The following is a 19,887-nucleotide window of genomic DNA, read 5'->3' as shown; positions in this document are numbered from 1 at the left end:
TGAAATACACCATAACGTTCTCTAAAACCAAGTATGTCCTCTATGTTTTGTCCTAGACACAGTTATCTGTTCACAAGACCTGGGAAATGGCCCCATCCACCCTCCGCAGGTCCCTGCTCTACAGAGTATGCTTGGGAGCCTGAGTTTGCATCGCAAGGCTGGCAAAGGGTGGGGGTCCTGTAAGGGTAGGCCTGCTTCATCAGGCTCACCTCAGCACCAGGCTCCACAAAGGCCACACCCCAGCAATGGTAGAAGTTCCTTGAATATGACAGTCATTGTACCAGAGACCAAAGAGGGTAAGACAAGTAATTTAATGACTGTAGCGCCTGCATATGGTGTCTAGTAAGAGATGTAATAGATACATAGTATTCTAGCACCTCGCCTGCGTGTATAATGCATTATTCTAAATGTACTCACAGGGGAGCATCTACTGTCCTCACTGGCGACAGAAGCTCCAGCACTGTACTGCACCTTACATGTATGAAAAGGTTCTTCAAGCTTCTTCTGGGGAATGCAGAGGTGCCAGAAGGTAGTACGTTGGCACAAAATCACAGCAGTGGACATAACTCACACATTTCAGACATGAGGAATACAGCTTACATCTTACATCTACAGCTTATTCCTATATTACACATGTAGAAGTAGCAAATTAAAGTATATTTAACGTGAACCTAAAATATCTTGCCGGCAGTAAAATGTGTGCAGATTTCCTGGACGTGACCTGTTAGTCATCACGCTAGAGTCTACTGTCCTCTTCTGAGCCACGTTAGCCTCTACAGTATCTGCAGTACAGTAATTTCCACTAGTACCATTTTCTGTACCTATGTAACTGAATATTACAGCCCACGGATCCCAGTAAGAGCACAGTTTAGTCCTATAAAGCGTAAATAAAATGATTATAAAATAAATAACATAACTAGTTGTAGAAGTACTGTATATTATGCCAATGTTTCATGGTAAGCTCTCAGCTAATTATTTTTAATTTATTAAGCTAAAATTCAAGTTTTGAAATAGGATTAGCACCTAATTCTGGGTGGACACCCTCTATGTCGTAGAAACTTGCAGGATAGAGCACTGATCTGCACCTTGTGTGGGAACGTTTTATGCTTGATCACTAAATATTCACAAATCAAATAGTCTGAGTGAGTCATGTTTACACTTCATAGGGCAGAACAGTCAGCAAATACCGAGAGAACACACTGAGGTTCACTGCCACCCCGAACATCACACACGTGTGCCGTAGCAGTGTCACATTGTCACATGCTCTTTAATGTTTGGGAATTTCATAAACTCAGAATATATAGTAAAAAAAAATGTACCTGTGGCTATATACCTTAGAGAGACTTTCCAACAGGTTAAAACGGACAAATAAAAAGTGTTTACATAAGAAACATTAATTAGGACAGTTTTGAAAAACACATTTTGACAATTGGAACAATGGGATAGAAAGGTAATCCACAAATAAGGCAAGGTTCAGAGACAACAACAAGAGGGGTTTCCATGTGAATATCTATAGAAAGACACCCACCCTTCACTGGAACGGAGAATATAGTAATCCTTTTTCATTGCACACTGTATAAAACCACAGCCTGTGTAGAGATATGTCCTTACCCTGATCAAGCACAGACCTTTGCATAAGGCTCAGTAAGACATGCCTGGACCTCCCTTAGGCACATCAGATGAAAGCAGCAACATGAATGCAAAAGGGGCCAGGTTTGTCTAATTAATGGCAGCGCGTCGTCCTTTTCGTTTTACAAATGTCCGTCCATCTTACAAATTAAAAAACAAACAAAAAAAACACATATGTTGTAGCTAGTCTTCGCGTATCAAATGAGGAATGCAGAGGCTCTAGTAAAAGTTTCAACCATGCAATAACGAGTCCTTCCAGCTCCTTTAGGACAAGCCATGGTTTCAAAAACATTCATATGTCAAAATTGTGGCCTCTGCAATCTCCCAGAAAGGTTTGGGTACCTGCGCCCTGCATGCTGCCCCAGCAAGACACGGTGATACGATGGGGAACATTCACAGCAAGTATCAGATGCTCTGTGTGCTATACTTTGTGGAGAAGCAGAGTGCAGTCTTCACTTTCCGGAAAGATGAGGGATGTGGCCACCTCATCTCGAGTCTGGGTACTTTTTAGGTAATGGTTAACGATCTTACTGTCACGTTTGTACTGGTGTGGTATGTTCTCGTAAGGCTTCAAATCTAAGTCCAGGATGGAAACAGAATACATGAAGCTGGACCGAGAGGCCTTAATCACAGGTCTTGATTCAAAGCTGAAACAAGAAAGCACCATTATAATTATTGCTCATACGTATTCAAGCAGACAAGACATGAGCTCTTTGGTTAAAGTCTCTATACCCTAAAAGTAAAATACAATATGTCATCATATGTGAAGAGAGCTAGTAGGAGTAGTAACAATTCAGAAATATAACTCGCTTAGCAGCTGAGGACATGTATTCATCTTATGGTCGATGGGCAGACAGGTCTTTCAGCCTTTATTCCACACAGGTCTAATAGTCTGCTTAAGACACACTCTCCAGGATGACATACTAGGAATACCATCCATGGGGTGTCTCAAACCATTCACTTATGTTTGTAATTCTGTGAGTAGGATGAGAGACCAGATGCAAGTAGTGGAAACTACCATGGAGAAGCTCAGGGGTCCAGAGAGCAAGGGCAGACCAGCTATACTATATATGTATCACTACCCTTTCACATCGCCAAAATAACCCGGGTTATTGCCATGTCGACCCGGGTTGATGTGCAGTGTGAAAGCTCCAAGTGAAATAACCCGGGTCGAGCAACCCGGCATTAAAGCAGGTTTATATACAGGTCCGACCCAGGTCATAGTGCAGTGTGAAAGTGTCCGACCTGGGTTACCCAACCCGGGACTCAGTAAACATAGCCGATTGCCTGTTCCTATGTCTCTCTGATGTCAGTAGCCAGCGCCCTGGACAGAGCCTGAAAAAGTAAATTTTAAATGACATCCATAGTGTTTTAAAGGACTGACCCGGGTTCAGTTTGAAAAGAGCCAACCCGGAAATAAGCCAGGTTGAAGAGCAGTGTGAAAGGGGTCTGACCCATGTTTAAACTCCCGGGTCGGACCCGGGTTTACAATGTGAAGGGGTAATACACCTTTCACACCGCCAATGCCGGATCCCACCCGGGAATTGGAAACTTGACCTTCCCGGGTGGGATCCGGCATTGGACGCTACTGCTGGCTTCCTCGACCCGGCAATATGCCGGGCGGGTTGCCATAGCGGCGGGGGGCGGAGCCGGTGCTGGAAGATGACATCATCTCTGCACCGCCTCTCCCTGTTGTAGTGAACAGGTGCCACTGACCCGGTATTCAACCCGTGAATAACAATGCTTTATTCCCGGGTTGAATTACCGGTCAGACGACCCGTCACGGGTTATTTGTGCGGTGTGAAAGGGGTATAATAAGTGGTTGACAAAGTCTCAAGCAAGACATTAGATCAAAACATGATTGCAACGTTTCCCATGAAGCACAGAGCACACATTAACGTTCTCTGCCATCATTTCCAGACTCAAGCTGTACATAAGGAGAAACTTTATCCCAAATATCTACATTTCTGATACTCTCCATAGAATGTATGTACATGATGTATGTAAGTGTATGTACTCGTGTATGTCAGTCAGTACGTGTTTGCACAAGTTTATATTGTATACATTTATATTCTATACTTTTTCTTAACTATTACTATTGTTTTATTGCCCATTAGAGGTAAAACTATTGAAATATATTAATAACTGTGGGGTCATACTAAGTTTTTGTATATTTTGATATAAAAATTTTTTTTTGCCTTTTAGAAAACTAAGTGGTGTAGGAAACTTTTTTTCCTATTCATCCAGTGTAAGTATATATTGACGACTAACAGCAGCACACTTTTTATTGTCAGCATAAGTAATCACCACTAGAGGGCAGACTGCTCACGCCTAATTCTAATTCATGTTTGTACGCACTTGCCTACACAGCTGCGATTTTTCAAGTTACGAAATTGCTAATTATCGCAAGTGAAGCTGCCGCCCAGAAAAGAATGTAGATGCTCACCGGAACAAAGTCCTTATCAACGCAGTAACGAGGAACATCGACTCACCGAGTGGGTCTATGGTCACGCAGACTGGCCGTGGCAGTAGCGATGCTGGTGCCATGTTTCTCTACATACATGATCTCAGCTGAAGGCAGATACATGCCCTTAAAACGGCCGTGACACGCCTGCATTTGCCTCCACTCCCTGTTATCCTCCTCCAAATGGTCCCTTCCTGTCAATCACTCTGCGGCACTGCAGAGGTACTTTGGTGCCTGCACAAAGTGATCGCGGCACATGCGCAGTCTGCCGATAATCACAGAGTTGCGTGAAACATCAGCATTGTGTATAAACATGAATTAGGCCCTCTTTATACCCTTGTCTCTCAGCAGCAAGTTGTTCTGGGTGGTAGGACAGACTCGATGTACAACTCAATGTGTTGGTAAATTGTAACACTGAAAAGTTTCAGGATTACATTTAGCAGAAGGCACATGAACTAAGAGGACTGACGCAACCCCATAACTGGGATAAGACACTAGTAGGGGGGGAATCACTGTAATAGAAGAAAAATACTGGCTGGCCTTTATTTCCCATCATGAAAATGTCTTTGAAGAAATATCATAACCTACAAGTCAAAGACCTGCTCTTACCATTCTTCTTCAACTACGGGGGAGAGAGCAATCATAATGGAGCAGTCCTTAGCAGTCATGGCCACTCTGTACTGCTGAATCTGAGAAGAGACGAACAGAAGATAGTCAATGACAGACTTGGCTACTATGTGTTCTGTCATTCTGTGTTCCGTGTATTTTCCCTGGAACATTGATGTTTGAGTAACTAAAATGAAACAGAAAGAAAAGATACAGGTGCACTATGCAAACATTACTATTCAAAATTTAAACACATTTTACAATTAAAATATCAATTAAGAGGTTGTTAGCATAAATTTGGCCAAAGTTATGGGCTTACCTACTAACGTGCAGGTAACCTCATCGGGTAAGTCCCTAACATTCTAAGGGCTCATGTCGGGGGCATGGGACACCCCCAAATCAGCCCAGCTATGTGTAGTACTAACAGTCTCCGCAAGGTAGCACCTCTCACTACAAGTAGCTAGGATGTGCAGCCTAGGGCCCCTCCCCCTATATAACTAAATTAAATACAGGAGGCCACATCATATTCTTCACTGTCCAGACTGTGGGGGTTATTCAGAATTGTTAGCAAACCAAAAAATAGGATTTTAATACCTACCGGTAAATCCTTTTCTCTTAGTCCGTAGAGGATGCTGGGGATGCTTCAAGAACCATGGGGTATAGACAGGATCCGCAGGATACATGGGCACACTATAAGATTTTGAATGGGTGTGAACTGGCTCCTCCCTCTATGCCCCTCCTCCAGACCCAAGTTATAGGAACTGTGCCCAGGGAGACGGACATTTCGGGGAAAGGATTTAACTATTTTAAACTAAGGTGAGATACATACCAGCTCACACCTCAAACACGCCGTACACATGGGATTCAACAAAAACGCATGCAACGGCATGACCAACAACAGTCACAGAATGACTAAACTCAACATGAGCGTAACTATAGCAAACTGCAGAAACAGCCCGCACTGGGAGGGGCGCCCAGCATCCTCTACGGACTAAGAGAAAAGGATTTACCGGTAGGTATTAAAATCCTATTTTCTCATACGTCCTAGAGGATGCTTCAAGAACCATGGGGTTTATACCAAAGCTGTAGAACGGGCGGGAGAGTGCAGATGACTCTGCAGCACCAATTGGCCAAACAAGAGGTCCTCCTCAGCCAGGGTATCAAACTTGTAAAACTTTGCAAAGGTGTTTGAACCCGACCAAGTAGCCGCTCGGCAAAGTTGTAACGCCGAGACTCCCCGGGCAGCCGCTCAGGATGAGCCCACCTTTCTGGTAAAATGGGCTGTCACCGATTTCGGCAACGGCAATCCTGCTGTAGAATGAGCCTGCTGAATCGTATTACAAATCCAGCGCGCAATAGTCTGCTTAGAAGCAGGAGCCCCAATCTTGTTGGGAGCCCACAGGACAAACAGAGCCTCTGTTTTCCTAATCTGCGCCGTTCTGGTGACATAGATCTTCAAAGCTCTGACCACATCGAGAGACTTTGACTCCGCCAAGGCGTCAGTAGCCACTGGCACCACAATTGGCTGGTTAACATGAAATGATGAAACAACTTTTGGCAGAAATTGCTGACGAGTTCTCAACTCCGCTCTATCAGCATGGAAAATCAAATAGGGGCTTTTGTGAGATAAAGCCGCCAACTCAGATACTCGCCTTGCAGACACCAAGGCCAACAACATAACCACTTTCCAAGTAAGGAATTTTAACTCAACCTTGCGCAAAGGTTCAAACCAATGTGATTGCAAGAATTGCAACACCACATTTAGGTCCCATGGTGCCACTGGGGGCACAAAGGGAGGTTGGATGTGTAGCACGCCTTTTACGAAGGTCTGAACTTCTGGAAGGGAGGCCAATTCTTTTTGAAAAAAGATCGATAAGGCCGAAATCTGTACCTTAATAGAGCCTAACTTTAGATCCGCATCCACACCTGCTTGTAGGAAATGGAGCAACCGCCCCAGGTGAAATTCTTCCGTAGGAGCCTTCTTTGATTCACACCAAGACGCATATTTTCTCCAAATACGGTGGTAATGCTTCGCCGTTACTTCTTTTCTAGCCTGAAGAAGTGTAGGAATGACTTCACTGGGAATACCCTTCCGGGCTAGGATTAGGCGTTCAACCGCCACGCTGTCAAACACAGCCTCGATAAGTCCTGATACATGCACGCCCCCTGTTGTAACAGGTCCTACCGAAGAGGAAGAGGCCAGGGATCTTCTATGAGCAACTCCTGAAGATCTGGATACCAGGCCCTTTTTGGCCAATCTGGAACAATGAGGATCGCCGGAACCCTTGTTCTTCTTATAATTTTTATCACCTTTGGAATGAGTGGAAGTGGAGGGAACACATAGACCGGCTGAAACACCCACGGTGTCACTAGGGTGTCCACCGCTATCGCCTGAGGGTCCCTTGACCTGGAACAATATTTCTGAAGTTTCTTGTTGAGGCGGGACGCCATCATGTCCACTTGAACTCCCCACCGATTTGTCACTTCTGCAAAGACCTCTTGATGAAGACCCCACTCTCCTGGATGGAGATCGTGTCTGCTGAGGAAATTTGCTTCCCAGGTGTCCACTCCTGGAATGAAGACCGCAGCCAGAGCGCTGGCATGTCTTTCCGCCCAGCGAAGAATCTTCGTGGCCTCGGCCATCGCCGCTCAGCTCTTTGTTCCGCCTTGGCGGTTTATGTACGCCACTGCTGTCACGTTGTCTGACTGAATCAAGACCGGCAGACCTCGAAGAAGATGTTCTGCTTGCAGTATGCCGTTGTGGATGGCTCTTAATTCCAGAATGTTTATGTGTAGACAAGCTTCCTGACTTGACCACTTCCCCAGAAAGTTTCTTCCCTGTGTGACTGCTCCCCAGCCTCGGAGGCTTGCATCCGTGGTCACCAGGATCCAATCCTGAATCCCGAACCTGCGTCCCTCCAGAAGGTGAGAACTGTGCAGCCACCACAGAAGGGAAATTATTGTCTTGGGAGATAGAATAATTTTCTGGTGCATGTCCAGGTGAGACCCGGACCACTGGTCCAGCAGGTTCCACTGAAACACCCTGGCATGGAACCTGCCATACGGAATGGCCTCGTAGGCCGCCACCATCTTACCCAGCAACCAGAGTGCAGTGATAACTGACACCTTTGCCGGTTTCAGAATCCGTTTTACCATGTTCTGTATTTCCAAAGCTTTTTCCACTGGAAGAAAAACTCTGTAATTCTGTATCCAGAATCATACCCAGGAATGACAGCAGTGTCGTTGGATCCAACTGTGATTTTGGCAAATTTAGGAGCCAACCGTGTTGTTGCAGAATCGCCAGTGAAAGGGCAACATTCTTCAACAATTTCTCCTTGGACCTTGCCTTTATGAGCAGATCATCCAAGTACGGGATAATTGTGATTCCCTGCTTGCGCAGGAGAACCATCATTTCCGCCATTACTTTGGTGAAAATCCTCGGAGCCGTGGACAGACCAAACGGCAACGTCTGAAATTGGTAATGACAATCCTGCACAGCAAATCTCAGGTAAGCCTAATGTGGAGGATATATGGGGACATGTAAGTAGGCATCTTTTATGTCGACCAACACCATAAAATCCCCCTTCTCAAGACTGGAGATCACTGCTCGTAGAGACTCCATCTTGAACTTGAATCTTTTTAGAAAGAAATTGAGGGATTTTAGGTTTAGAATCGGTCTGACTGAGCCATCCGGGTTCGAGACCACGAACAGGCTTGAATAAAAACCTTCCCCCTGTTGAGACGGTGGTACCGTGACAATCACTTGATTTTGACACAACTTTAGTATCGCAGCGCTTACTATCTCCCTTTCTGGCAGAGAAGCTGGCAAGGCCGATTTGAAAAAAATCGGTGAGGGGGCACGTCTTAAAACTCTAGCTTGTACCCCTTGGGTTACTATTTCTACTATCCAAGGATCCAGGTCCGAGTGCATCCAGACTGAAGAGTTTGAGACGTGCCCACACCGGAGCGGACTCCAGCAGAGGAGCCCCAGCATCATGCAGTGGATTTGGTAGAAGCCGGAGAGGACTTCTGCTCCTGGGAACTTGCCACAGCCTGTGACCTTTTTCCCCTTCCTCTCCTCCTCGCAGCAAGGAAGGAGGACCCACGTCCTTTTTTGAATTTGTTGGGCCGAAAGGACTGCATCTGATAGTGAGGCGATTTCTTCTGCTGTGCAGGAACATAAGGTAAAAAACATGACTTACCCGCGGTAGCCGTAGAGACCAGGTCAGTGAGGCCGTCACCAAACAAGACCTTACCGTTAAACGGTAAAGACTCCATCGCCTTCTTAGAATCAGCATTCCATTGAGGAATCCACAATGCTCTCCTAGCAGAGACTGCCATGGCTTTGGCCCTTGATCCCAAAAGGCCAATATCCCTTACTGCTTCTTTTAAATACGCTGCAGCGTCCTTGATATGACCCAAGGTCAAAAGCACACTATCCCTGTCTAGGGAATCTACCTCAGATGACAAGTTATCCACCCACTTTTCAATAGCGCTACTCACCCATGCCGCAGCAACAGCGGGCCTGAGTAGCGACCCTGTAGTGACATAAATGGATTTCAGGGTATTCTCCTGCTTATGATACGCAGGATCCTTCAGGGCTGCCGTGTCAGGGGACAGAAGCGCTACCTTTTTGGATAGACGCGACAAAGCTTTGTCTACTGTGGGGATTGACTCTCAGCTGTCCCTGTCCCCAGAGGGAAACAGATATGCCATTGGAATTCTTTTGGGAACATGTATCTTTTTGTCGGGATTTTCCCAAGCTTTTTCAAAAAGTGCATTCAGTTCATGAGAGGGAGGAAACGTTACCTCAGGTTTCTTGCCTTTAAACATACAGACCCTCGTATCAGGAACAGCAGGATCCTCAGTGATATGTAAAACGTCTTATCGCCACAATCATGTACTGAATACTCTTAGCCAGTTTTGGATGTAATCTGGCATCACTATAGTCGACACTGGAATCATAGTCCGTGTCGGTATCTGTATCTGCTATTTGGGCAAATGCACGTTTCTGTGACCCCAAAGGGGTCTGGACCTGTGACAAAGCATTTTCCATGGATTTCCTCCATGTCTGGTTCTTAGACTCAGATTTATCAAACCTCTTAGCCAACTTAGTCACATTTGTATTTAAAACACTCAGCATATTGACCCAATCATCCGTCGGCGGTGCCGACACTGTCACTCTCACAGAACTGTCAGTCCCCACGCCAGCCTCCTCCTGGGAAGAGCATTCAGCCTCAGACATGTCGACACACACACGTACCGACAGCGACAAACCCACTGGGCTATAGGGGACAGACCCACAGCAGAGCCTGTTAGAGAGACACAGAGAGAGTTCAGCCAGCTCACACCCAGCGCCTATCTCGGTTCTGAAGTCAGCAACAATACTGCCCAGACCTGCTAGCGCTTGTATCAAATAATATAATTCACCAATTACCAGTGCCCCCCCCCCCCATTTTGCACTCTGTTACCACCCTGTGGAGGACCAGGGCCAGCGTCTCTGCAGCCTTCTGTGAAGAGAAAAATGGCGCTGGTGAGAGCTATGCGGCTAAGCCCCGCCCCTGACATGATGCGCTTTAGTCCCGCTCAAAATTCTTTATACTGGCGGGGGTCCCTTAACAAGTGCCTGGGCACTGTTATATTGCATGCCAGTGGTATTTGCGGCCCCCCATGCTGCCCAGGGCGCCCCCGCGCCCTGCACACATGATCAGTGTGGGAGCATGGCGCGCAGCGCGACCGCTGCGCGGTACCTCAAGCAGTCTTCTGCAGTCACTGAAGTCTTCTGATCTTCTCATACTCACCGGCTTCTATCTTCTGGCTTTGTGAGGGGGGTGACGGCGCGGCTCCGGGAACAAGCAGCTAGGCGTACCGTAGTGATCGAACCCTCTGGAGCTAATGGTTTCCAGTAGTCTAAGAAGCAGAGCCCTTGAACTCTTAAGAAGTAGGTCTGCTTCTCTTCCCTCACTCCCACGATGCAGGGAGCCTGTAGCCAGCAGTCTTCCTGAAAATAAAAACCTAAATAAAGTATTTTTCTGAGAAACCCAGGCAAGCTCCTCAGTGTGCATCCAGTCTCGCTGGGCATAGAATCTAACTGGGGTCTGGAGGAGGGGCATAGAGGGAGGAGCCAGTTCACACCCATTCAAAGTCTTATAGTGTGCCCATGTCTCCTGCGGATCCAGTCTATACCCCATGGTTCTTGAAGCATCCCCAGCATCCTCTAGGACGTATGAGAAAAGTAGGCAATTGGGCACAACCACGTTGCACTGCAGGTGGGGCAGATGTAACATATGCAGAGAGAGTTAGATTTGGGTGGGATAGATTGTTTCTGTGCAGGGTAAATACTGGCTGCTTAATTTCTACACTGCAATTTAGATTTCAGTCTGAACACACCCCACCCAAATCTCTCTGCACTTTACATCTGCCCCATCTGCAGTGCAACATGGTTTTGCCTAATTGCTAACTTATTTTGGTTTGCTTTTAGATGAACGGCTGGTTAATGCACTCCTTGCCATAGCCACTTCCATGCCAGCTCAGAGCTGCCAGGATTTCTCTAGACTTAGAGACCCATTATATGGTGAAGAGTATTTCCAGGCACCCACTGAGCAATCTGATAATAATCTGCCAAACAAGTAATAACTAGAGGTCACATGCTTGTCACTCACATGGTAAAACTCAGCCATAAAGGAGGATAAACAACAAAATGTTTTAGGGGAAAATCCAAGACGGTTTCCATCAAATGCGATTTATAAAACAATTTACAACCTATTGTGCGTAAGCAACATGCGCACCACCAGTCACCTTTGTCACCGCATACTCCACGCTGCCATCATCTTCCAGAGACAGGTCCTTCAGCTTCTCGAAGAAGGTTTCATCGTAAGGTCCATCCAGGAGTAGATTGCTTCTGAAGAGGAACACGTGATACCAGTACATACACAACTCGTACAGTATGAAAACATAAATATAGATTACAGATTTTATATTCTATTTCCACACATCTCATGTATTCTCATCACATCTACAAGTGTATTAAGGGGCAATTTAAATGTTCCAGGCGCCCCCTGCTGGCCATCTAAACAAAATGGTGTCTATCAGAGCGATTCGGTTGTTGCTCTGATCAGGTGCCTAATAGCCGCGTCAGACATTTTTTTTCTAGCAGTCTCTGGAGCTTTCAGGCACATTAAATGCTAATAGGTACCCAAAAGGTGAAACAATTGAATTGCTCTGTCATGCGCCCACTCATATAGACGACCAGCGGGGGGGGCACTCAGCACAATTGAATCGCCGCCTAAGAGTCTGCGCAGGAAGCCCTGGAAAACACATTCCAAGTTGAGTAGGGAGATTTATAAGCAATACCCTTGAGATCAGTTAAACTATAATCAGATACAATACTAAACAGTATAAAATATAATAATCATATACAGAGTATAGGCCTTTCAATGTTTACTTCATTCAATATCTCCAAATATATTTTGTCCAATACTCTGTGTATTCACGTATCTTACAATCCTAAGACCAAGATTTCTTCTGTCACATATACAAGGGAATGCTGTATTATAAAACTTCATATCCTACGTTGATCAGTACAAACATTAATACAACGCATGCTTATATCTACCTCTATATTATCCTTAGAAAGTCAGATATATAAGCATTCGTTATCTTAATGCCTGATCCTATCAGAGTAAGACGTAATGGCCCTGATTCAGAGCAATGACCATGTTCAAGTTAAGTGATTTTTTGCTACTGCACATGTTTACCGGGAATGGGCTTAGCGCAGGCACAGAGATGGCTGTCTTTTGGGTGTGTCTCCCCCTAAGGGGGAATTCAATTGTTTGCACCAAACAAAGGAATTCAAATTTTGCTCTGTTCGTGCGTAAAAAGCTGCCAACTCAGGCATTTCTGCTTGCGGCCTCCTGAGATGGCAAGCAGAAATGTGCGATAAGTCCTGGTGTGGTAGCCAAAACTGCTGTTTGGTCGCACTAATCAGGACTTTAGATGGGTTTAGCAACTTTACACGGTTAAACTCTAATTGGGCGTGATAATTAACGGGCACCCAAAAACAACTGAACTGCAACATTGGGCGCCCATTTATTATCGTGGCTTATAAAAAAAACTGAATCCCCTTTTAGAGTGCTGGGGCAAAATCAGTTTTGAAGTACAAATGGATCTTAGAAGGAGCTTTAAACAGAGTGCTAGTATTTATCCTAGAGGCAGATGTCACATTATTTGCATAGCTCCCACAAAGCGGCCTGGCCCATCGTATCAGGACAGCTGGGAGGTACAAATTCATTAGAACAGTGTAATAGAGAATTATGCTGAGGGTCAGAAAGCATGTTACACCCTTGGCACCTGTACAATGACATAACGAACCAAGTTCTGGACAAATCGAAATAAGGACGTAAAATGAACGGAACACTTTGGTGCTCCATCCTGTAAAGTGCTGACCTAGGAGTCTGCTTAGCTGCATCCCCAGGCGTTTGATGGGCCTCATTTGTACTCATCCCTGAAAGAACATAAAGGGGGCAATTCAATTGAAAGCGATAGAGCCGTAAAGTGTCTGGGAAACTGTCAGAATGCTGGAACCTGGAGGCCACCATCATCACTTTCCCTCACACCCCATAGGGGTGCTGGAACACGTGGGATGTAGGGGTACCACACATAACCAAGAACTGAATTGCCCTTAAACTGTTTACTTTGATTTTTACTACAGTACATAAGTAATATCACACAAGCGATTATAGAAACACCAGTCTTTAAGCACGGCATTTAAGGCTAAAACTCCGATACACTCTACAGTGCAGAGAATCAGAACTAATGATTGTACAGCTTATAAATACTATATGTCAGGGTTACCAATCCTGTCTGCACAGGATTTACTCACTGGTACAAACCTTATTACAGTACCAGCTATTATTCACAAAACATTAAACGCTATTGAGAAAAGGAAATGTAATTATATGAACAAGACCGCAGTGCCATCTAGTGGTAAGTAATTGAACTGCAAATATCAAAATAAATGAAGAGCCTAATTTAGAATGGGCTGCAAAATTGTGTCCTGAACGTATCTGCAACATTTCCGTTTTAGCTGTGCACTTTAAACGCATGTTTCATGTGTCTGGTGTTGGGATATAGCAGCAACACCCATTTGATAATGACTACTACATCTTTAAAAGCAATTGATACACAGTGCTGGGTCGCTTACTGCAAAAACAGGAGGGGGTGTGTGGGGTTCTCCAGCAAAAGCGGTAACCAGTATCAGGGTTTACCATACTGTGCTGGTCATGCTGGAACAGGGAAACAAATAGTTCAATGTGAACCAGCCTGAAACTGAATTCCAAGGGGACATGGCCTGCCAAAACATGGCAGGATGGAAAATGAGAAGCCAAATGGGAATAATCTTTCCGGAAGAGGCCTATATGGCATAGAAAACATGTTGCTAGTCTCAACGCAACTGGCTGAGCGTGGACCCCCTTCATTCGTTCTCATCACCTGCAACTTCCAAAGCATGCTGGCACTGATAGTTCTACAAACTCCAGCAATGTGGGTATCACCGTTAAAGTGGGACTAGCCCAGTGGAACACATGAGCCACACTAGGAATGGCTATTGACCATCAATGAGTCATAATCATCGACTGTTTACGGCCAATGTAATACACAGTATTACTAAATCTAACCGCGCCCCCACCACCACCACCACCCCACCAACCCAAGGTGCCGGGACACTGCACATAGCCCCACCCCTGACACCCAAAAAGCCCCACCCCAGGTTCTGATTGACCCAAGGGCCAGCCAGTCAAAGAAAAAGGATGACCATCTGTTGGTGAAACCACGGATGGTCACCCAATGGCCATCCCTAACCCATACTGTACTGAATCTGCATGTGTCAAATTCAGAGCAGATTAATCTGTAAAAGTGCAGTGTCGCAGTTTTACACTGTATTTGAACAAATGGTGTACTACTATATTCAGGAATAGATAAGTGCATATTTACCTGTAAAATCAGGAGTATCACCCTCTCCCACCCTACTTTATATAATAATAGGTTTAGCAGCTGTAATTCCAGGTTATGTATTCTGTACTGTATCACATGGAACTTCCCCACTCTGCAATATTAGGAATTCCACACACGCCTAGCTGTCCACTATAAACAAAGCTGTCTCCCTGCCAAACTCACATGGGTGCGGTGGGAAGAACACTGCAAACTATGCAGCTCTGTTCTAGGAAGACTTCCAGGCAGTCCTTTGCAAGGTGTAATAGCATCACACATGAGCCAAGACCAGTGTGATCCACAGAAATCTCCCATGACCCCTAATTGACTGTATTTGCATACAAAATGCTATGCTAGAGTGTTTTAATGGAAAACACTAACATGGTATTTCGGATGCTGATAGAGCCGCAATTACACACGGAATACAGGCATGTCGCATATCATTTTAATCTTCAGAAGCTGCTTGTGTGTCCTATTACATTACTTTGCGTCTAACCAATGCCTGCTGAATAAATATTACACATCCTCAGGTGGTGATACACCAAAGACTGCTGAACAACGGTTACCGATTCTCGGGTGGTGATAGAACAACTTAAAAGGAACTCTTACCTCTCCCCAGGGCATTCCTCCAAGTATTTCTGCACCCTCTTATACAAAGGGTACAATCCTTCAATGTCCAACATATCCAGCATTTGGGCCTGGAGGGTCTTATATAATATACATCCTTTAGGCAATCCCATGGTTTCCACTTTGTGTTTACCTACCAGAAAACAGTCAATGTTGTCACTCCAGTACAAAATCTCTCAATGGCCAATAGAACTATCTGCCAGTGCATTTATGTTTGGATACAATTTAGACCGGTATGAAGCAGAGGTTCTGTGTGTCCCCTAACAAGTCCATGTTTTGCCCGTTCTGTCTATCTCGCTCAGTTTAGAGGGACCAGTGTCACATTACACACAGGCAGAGAGACCCTATATGTGATATCTGGATAACAGATGCAGTGGAATAGTGGTTAGCGCTGCTGCCTCACAGCAATGGAGCCATACCTTGGATTCAGACCATAATCTGTAAAAACTCTCTAACTCATCATGCAAAATAAGAACCAATGGAATAAGTCTTTACTGTAGCTTGCCAATAAATTAATCAATGGGCTGAACCCATTCCGTTGTATGAAGCCGTGTGTTACTATTGAGCTTACCATTTCTCAGGAACTCTGTGCAGAAGCGACTAGCCTCACAGTAATTACGTCCCTGCGATACTGGGATAGACTTCATGTTCCCAGCTCTCCCAGTGTCCACACTTGTACTCAGCAACGTGGTTGTCAGCACATGAATGAGTTCTTTCAAGATGTTTTTCGTACATTGAGGTCCAGCAACCAATCCATTCGCAGGGTAGAAAAATGGCTTCAGGTGGTGAGCAAGCTCATTCAGGTCTGAGAAATATTCCTGGTCATCCCGACAGCCATACACTAGTTCTCCGTTCTGAAATGACAATGTGTGACACAATATTCCACTATGTGAATCATGAAATAACGAACACTTGTGAATGGAACGGTAAATCCTGACAGCTGTTAGGCACAATGCACATACCTTAAATATTTTTAAGTTGTTTTGCGACTCCTGAAGTAAATTCATCAAGGCAAAATGCATCCTCTGTTTATGTCTGCAAAAACAGGAAAGGCAGACAACGTAAATATGATATGAGCTACGATCTGCTGGCTGCATTGTACTGAAGGGCAACAGCGGCCTACCCTTGAGAGCTTTGTATCTGCCAAAACCATTTCCTCACCTCCTCCCATTTACAGAAAGCCATTAGAGGCCCTCCATGGAAATTACAGAAGGCAAATCCTGAATACATTTTTATTTTATTTTTATAAAGTACTTTTTATTAAACAGGAGTTCTGCGTACACATCCAACCAACAGTGGTTACAGTAACAATATATGCCCAAGATAATACAGACGCATCAATGGTTCACTGTAGAAATCATTGCACCAGTGGCAACTGGAAGAGATAGATAGATAGATAGATAGATAGATAGATAGATAGATAGATAGATAGATAGATAGATAGATAGATAGATAGATAGATAGAGATCTCTCTCTCTCATATATATATATACATACCTGTGAGTGTATGTATATATATATATGTATATATATATATATATATATATCTATATCTATCTATATCTATATATATCTATATCTCCCAACAGTATATAACAATCATACAGTACGTGTCTATAGGACCACACACACACACACACACACATTAACACAAAACAACATGGAAGGAAAATCCCAACAGCAAATAAAAAAGGTTCCTGCTGAGCTCTGCCTGCCCAATGTCACAGATCGTAAGCAAAAAAATAAAAATAAAGAGAGAGCTTGTCGCGTAGAAGCCAAAAAAAATCAAACACCTCGTACATTGTGTAGATAGGTGATCCGTATACTCAGGGTGAGAGAATCGTACGAAGACCCAAGCCATTTAGACCATATTTAGTCAAATGTATTACTTTCTTGTCTCGACACGTATACATAGCGCTCAAGCTCAATAGCGGAATTATTAAGTGCTTGCAAAGAAGGAAAATCAGGGCCAGTGGGGGCCATCCAAGAGTGAGCACTATTAACCTTGGCCAAACCACAAACATTAAAGACAAACTGCGTGTCAGCCTGAGCCAGGACCCCATCTTCACCAGCCCCCAGTACACATAATTTAGGGGTCAGTAAAACAGATGCTATGCCCGTAGAATCTAGTACTTTTTTCACTTCAGACTAAAACTCCTGAATATACGGGCAATCCCATAGAAGATGCCAGAAAGTGCCGATCCCCCTTTTACATTTAGGACATAACTGCTGAATACATTTAAGTGTAAAAAGAAAAGTAATATTGGGGAGAGTCACCTACAGCCTGGACCAAGGATGGTGGAGTGAGCTGAACCTTTGCAATGTCTGGATCTCTATCTGCCTCTGGCCCTCATTCCGAGTTGATCGCTAGCTGCTTTCGGACGTAGCGCGGCGATTAGTTGAAATAGTGGCACTTCAGCGCATGCGTACGGGTCGCAGTACGCACGTGCGAAGTACTTTTACACAAAACTATGCAGTTTTACACACGGTCGAGCAACGCTTTTCAGTCGCACTGCTGATCGTTGTGTGATTGACAGGAAGTGGGTGTTTCTGGGTGGTAACTCAGCATTTTCAGGGAGTGTGCTGAAAAACGCAGGCGTGCCTGATAAAAACGCAGGAGTGGCTGAAGAAACGGGGGAGTGGCCGGCCAAACGCAGGGCGTGTTTGTGACGTCAAAGCAGGAACTAAACTGACTGAGGTGATCGCAAGGTAGGAGTAAGTTTCGAGCTGCTCAGAAACTGCATGGAAATTTTTACGCGCAGTTCTGCTAAGCTAAGATACACTCCCAGAGGGCGGCGGCCTAGCGTGTGCACTGCTGCTAAAAGCAGCTAGCGAGCGATCAACTTGGAATGAGGGCCTCTGTCCACACACAAACAAAAACTTGCATGCTTCAGGGTAATTGTTGATGTACAGGCATTATGAAGGTAGACTTACCTGTGCTCGAACACCTACGTTATGTTGGTGTAAGCTCTTTAAATGTGCGAGAGAGAAGTTTTGGCAGCCAAGTGGTTTTTATAGTGTTGATATCACAGATACCACCAGCTTCTTCTAACAAACCAACACAATTACTAGTGATCCAGAAGACTGGGCTATTTTGCTCTGTGTGACGTCTGCTTAATAAAAATGACTAAAAATAAATAAGCAAATGGATAAATAAGCAAATGGATAAATAAGCATGTACCCCGAGAAGAGATCCAATGGGCAGTATTTGCTAATCCGCTTCCACTTTCCTTTGGTGACCTATGTAAAAATAATGAAATAGTATAAATTACGAGTACATTGTTAACGTGAGATACCCACAGTACAGGCGTAGATACAGCCTGTGATCATCAAAATCTGGTTAGATTTCATTCCCGGCAGCAATGACAACATGAAAGCACTGACCTAGCGTAGAGCGGTCCACTTGTTTGTCCTAATACAGTGGAGGACTAATGGAAAAAGCATGCTCTGTATCCAATTTAAAATGGGTGATATAGTACAGGCTATGGAGAGTTTGCAGACAACCAACCTGCAGAAAGGTACAGTCGGCTCACCAGCACATCTACAGCAAATAGCCATTTGTATTTTACATGAAAGAATTGGATTTTTTTTTCATTAAACTTCCAAAGAGCTGAGCAACACCCAATTCTGTAGTAACTCAGCAATGGTTGAGGCTGAAGTGCAATGATGCTCCATTGGTCGTAGATTGCAGGGGGGGGATTGATCAAACCTTCTAAAGAGGATAAGTGGCGTGGTTACCCATAGCAGCCAGGTTCCATTTATTTAGTACATTCTGTAAAATGATAGCTAGAATCTGGATGGTTGCTATTGACAACACCTCCACTGTTTTGAGACACCTCCCATTCAATGTTTCACAGGGAACTCCTGTAATTGCATCTTGTTGGGCAATAGTCAATAACCTGTGAGCGCTGGAGCTCCATTAGACTGCAGATACTTACAGAGAAGCGTTCTTGGTGTTACAAGCCCAGGAGACCAGGTAAAGGAAAGCAACAACAGACTGAATAAATAACATTTCTACGGAACTCATGTAACAGAGCAGTCCTCACAGGAGTACTCTGGCTCAGTATGGGTGAAGCTTCTGCTAACCACAGGGTACTTTGCATTTGGCAGGCTTCACAAAGGACAGGAGTATGCGTTACACTGGCGCGCCTTGTACAGCAAAACAATCCACTTCTCTATTGGGAACTTGGATTTACATGTCCAAAGTGCACCCACATACTTTATATAATCCCAGTGCAGGAGACCGGATGTTCCAGTACAGTCACATCTTCTGTGACAGTGGCAGGTCTTTTACTAACACAGAATGTAAAATCTCTCATTAAATATAGATGAGTTACAGGAAAACACCACGACCAGAGCTGTATAGGAACTGCAGATATATAGAACGATTGTAGTCGCACTCGCACTGTGTGTCTCTCTAGGAAACTGGTCACTGTCCCTGTTTTAGCTGAACTCCCTCACTGCTACATTTCTCTCTATTGTGACCCTGGACATAAATTACTTTTGTTTGAATTTGCTGCAATAAATATCCAAATGAAGCTGTGACTTTGAATGTGAAACATCATAACATCCCG

At 44.6% G+C, this 19,887-nt stretch overlaps 1 protein-coding gene across 1 annotated transcript in view; it reads right to left on the bottom strand.

The window, feature by feature from the left end:
- Positions 1 to 292: 292 nt before the first annotated feature.
- Positions 293 to 19,887, bottom strand: part of IPPK (inositol-pentakisphosphate 2-kinase) — a 144,721-nt gene continuing 125,126 nt past the window's right edge. Inside the window, exons 7-13 of the mRNA XM_063940715.1 lie at positions 18,495 to 18,553; positions 16,276 to 16,348; positions 15,885 to 16,167; positions 15,296 to 15,446; positions 11,498 to 11,600; positions 4,703 to 4,782; positions 293 to 2,276 (exon numbers count right to left, since the gene is read on the bottom strand). Coding sequence (XP_063796785.1) covers positions 2,051 to 2,276; positions 4,703 to 4,782; positions 11,498 to 11,600; positions 15,296 to 15,446; positions 15,885 to 16,167; positions 16,276 to 16,348; positions 18,495 to 18,553 — 975 coding nt within the window. The 3' untranslated portion in view covers positions 293 to 2,050. The remainder of the gene's footprint in view (positions 2,277 to 4,702; positions 4,783 to 11,497; positions 11,601 to 15,295; positions 15,447 to 15,884; positions 16,168 to 16,275; positions 16,349 to 18,494; positions 18,554 to 19,887) is intronic.

The sequence above is a fragment of the Pseudophryne corroboree genome, chromosome 9 (genome assembly GCF_028390025.1).
Source record: "Pseudophryne corroboree isolate aPseCor3 chromosome 9, aPseCor3.hap2, whole genome shotgun sequence".
NCBI lineage: Eukaryota > Metazoa > Chordata > Amphibia > Anura > Myobatrachidae > Pseudophryne > Pseudophryne corroboree.
This window is presented reverse-complemented; position numbering and strand designations above follow the sequence as displayed.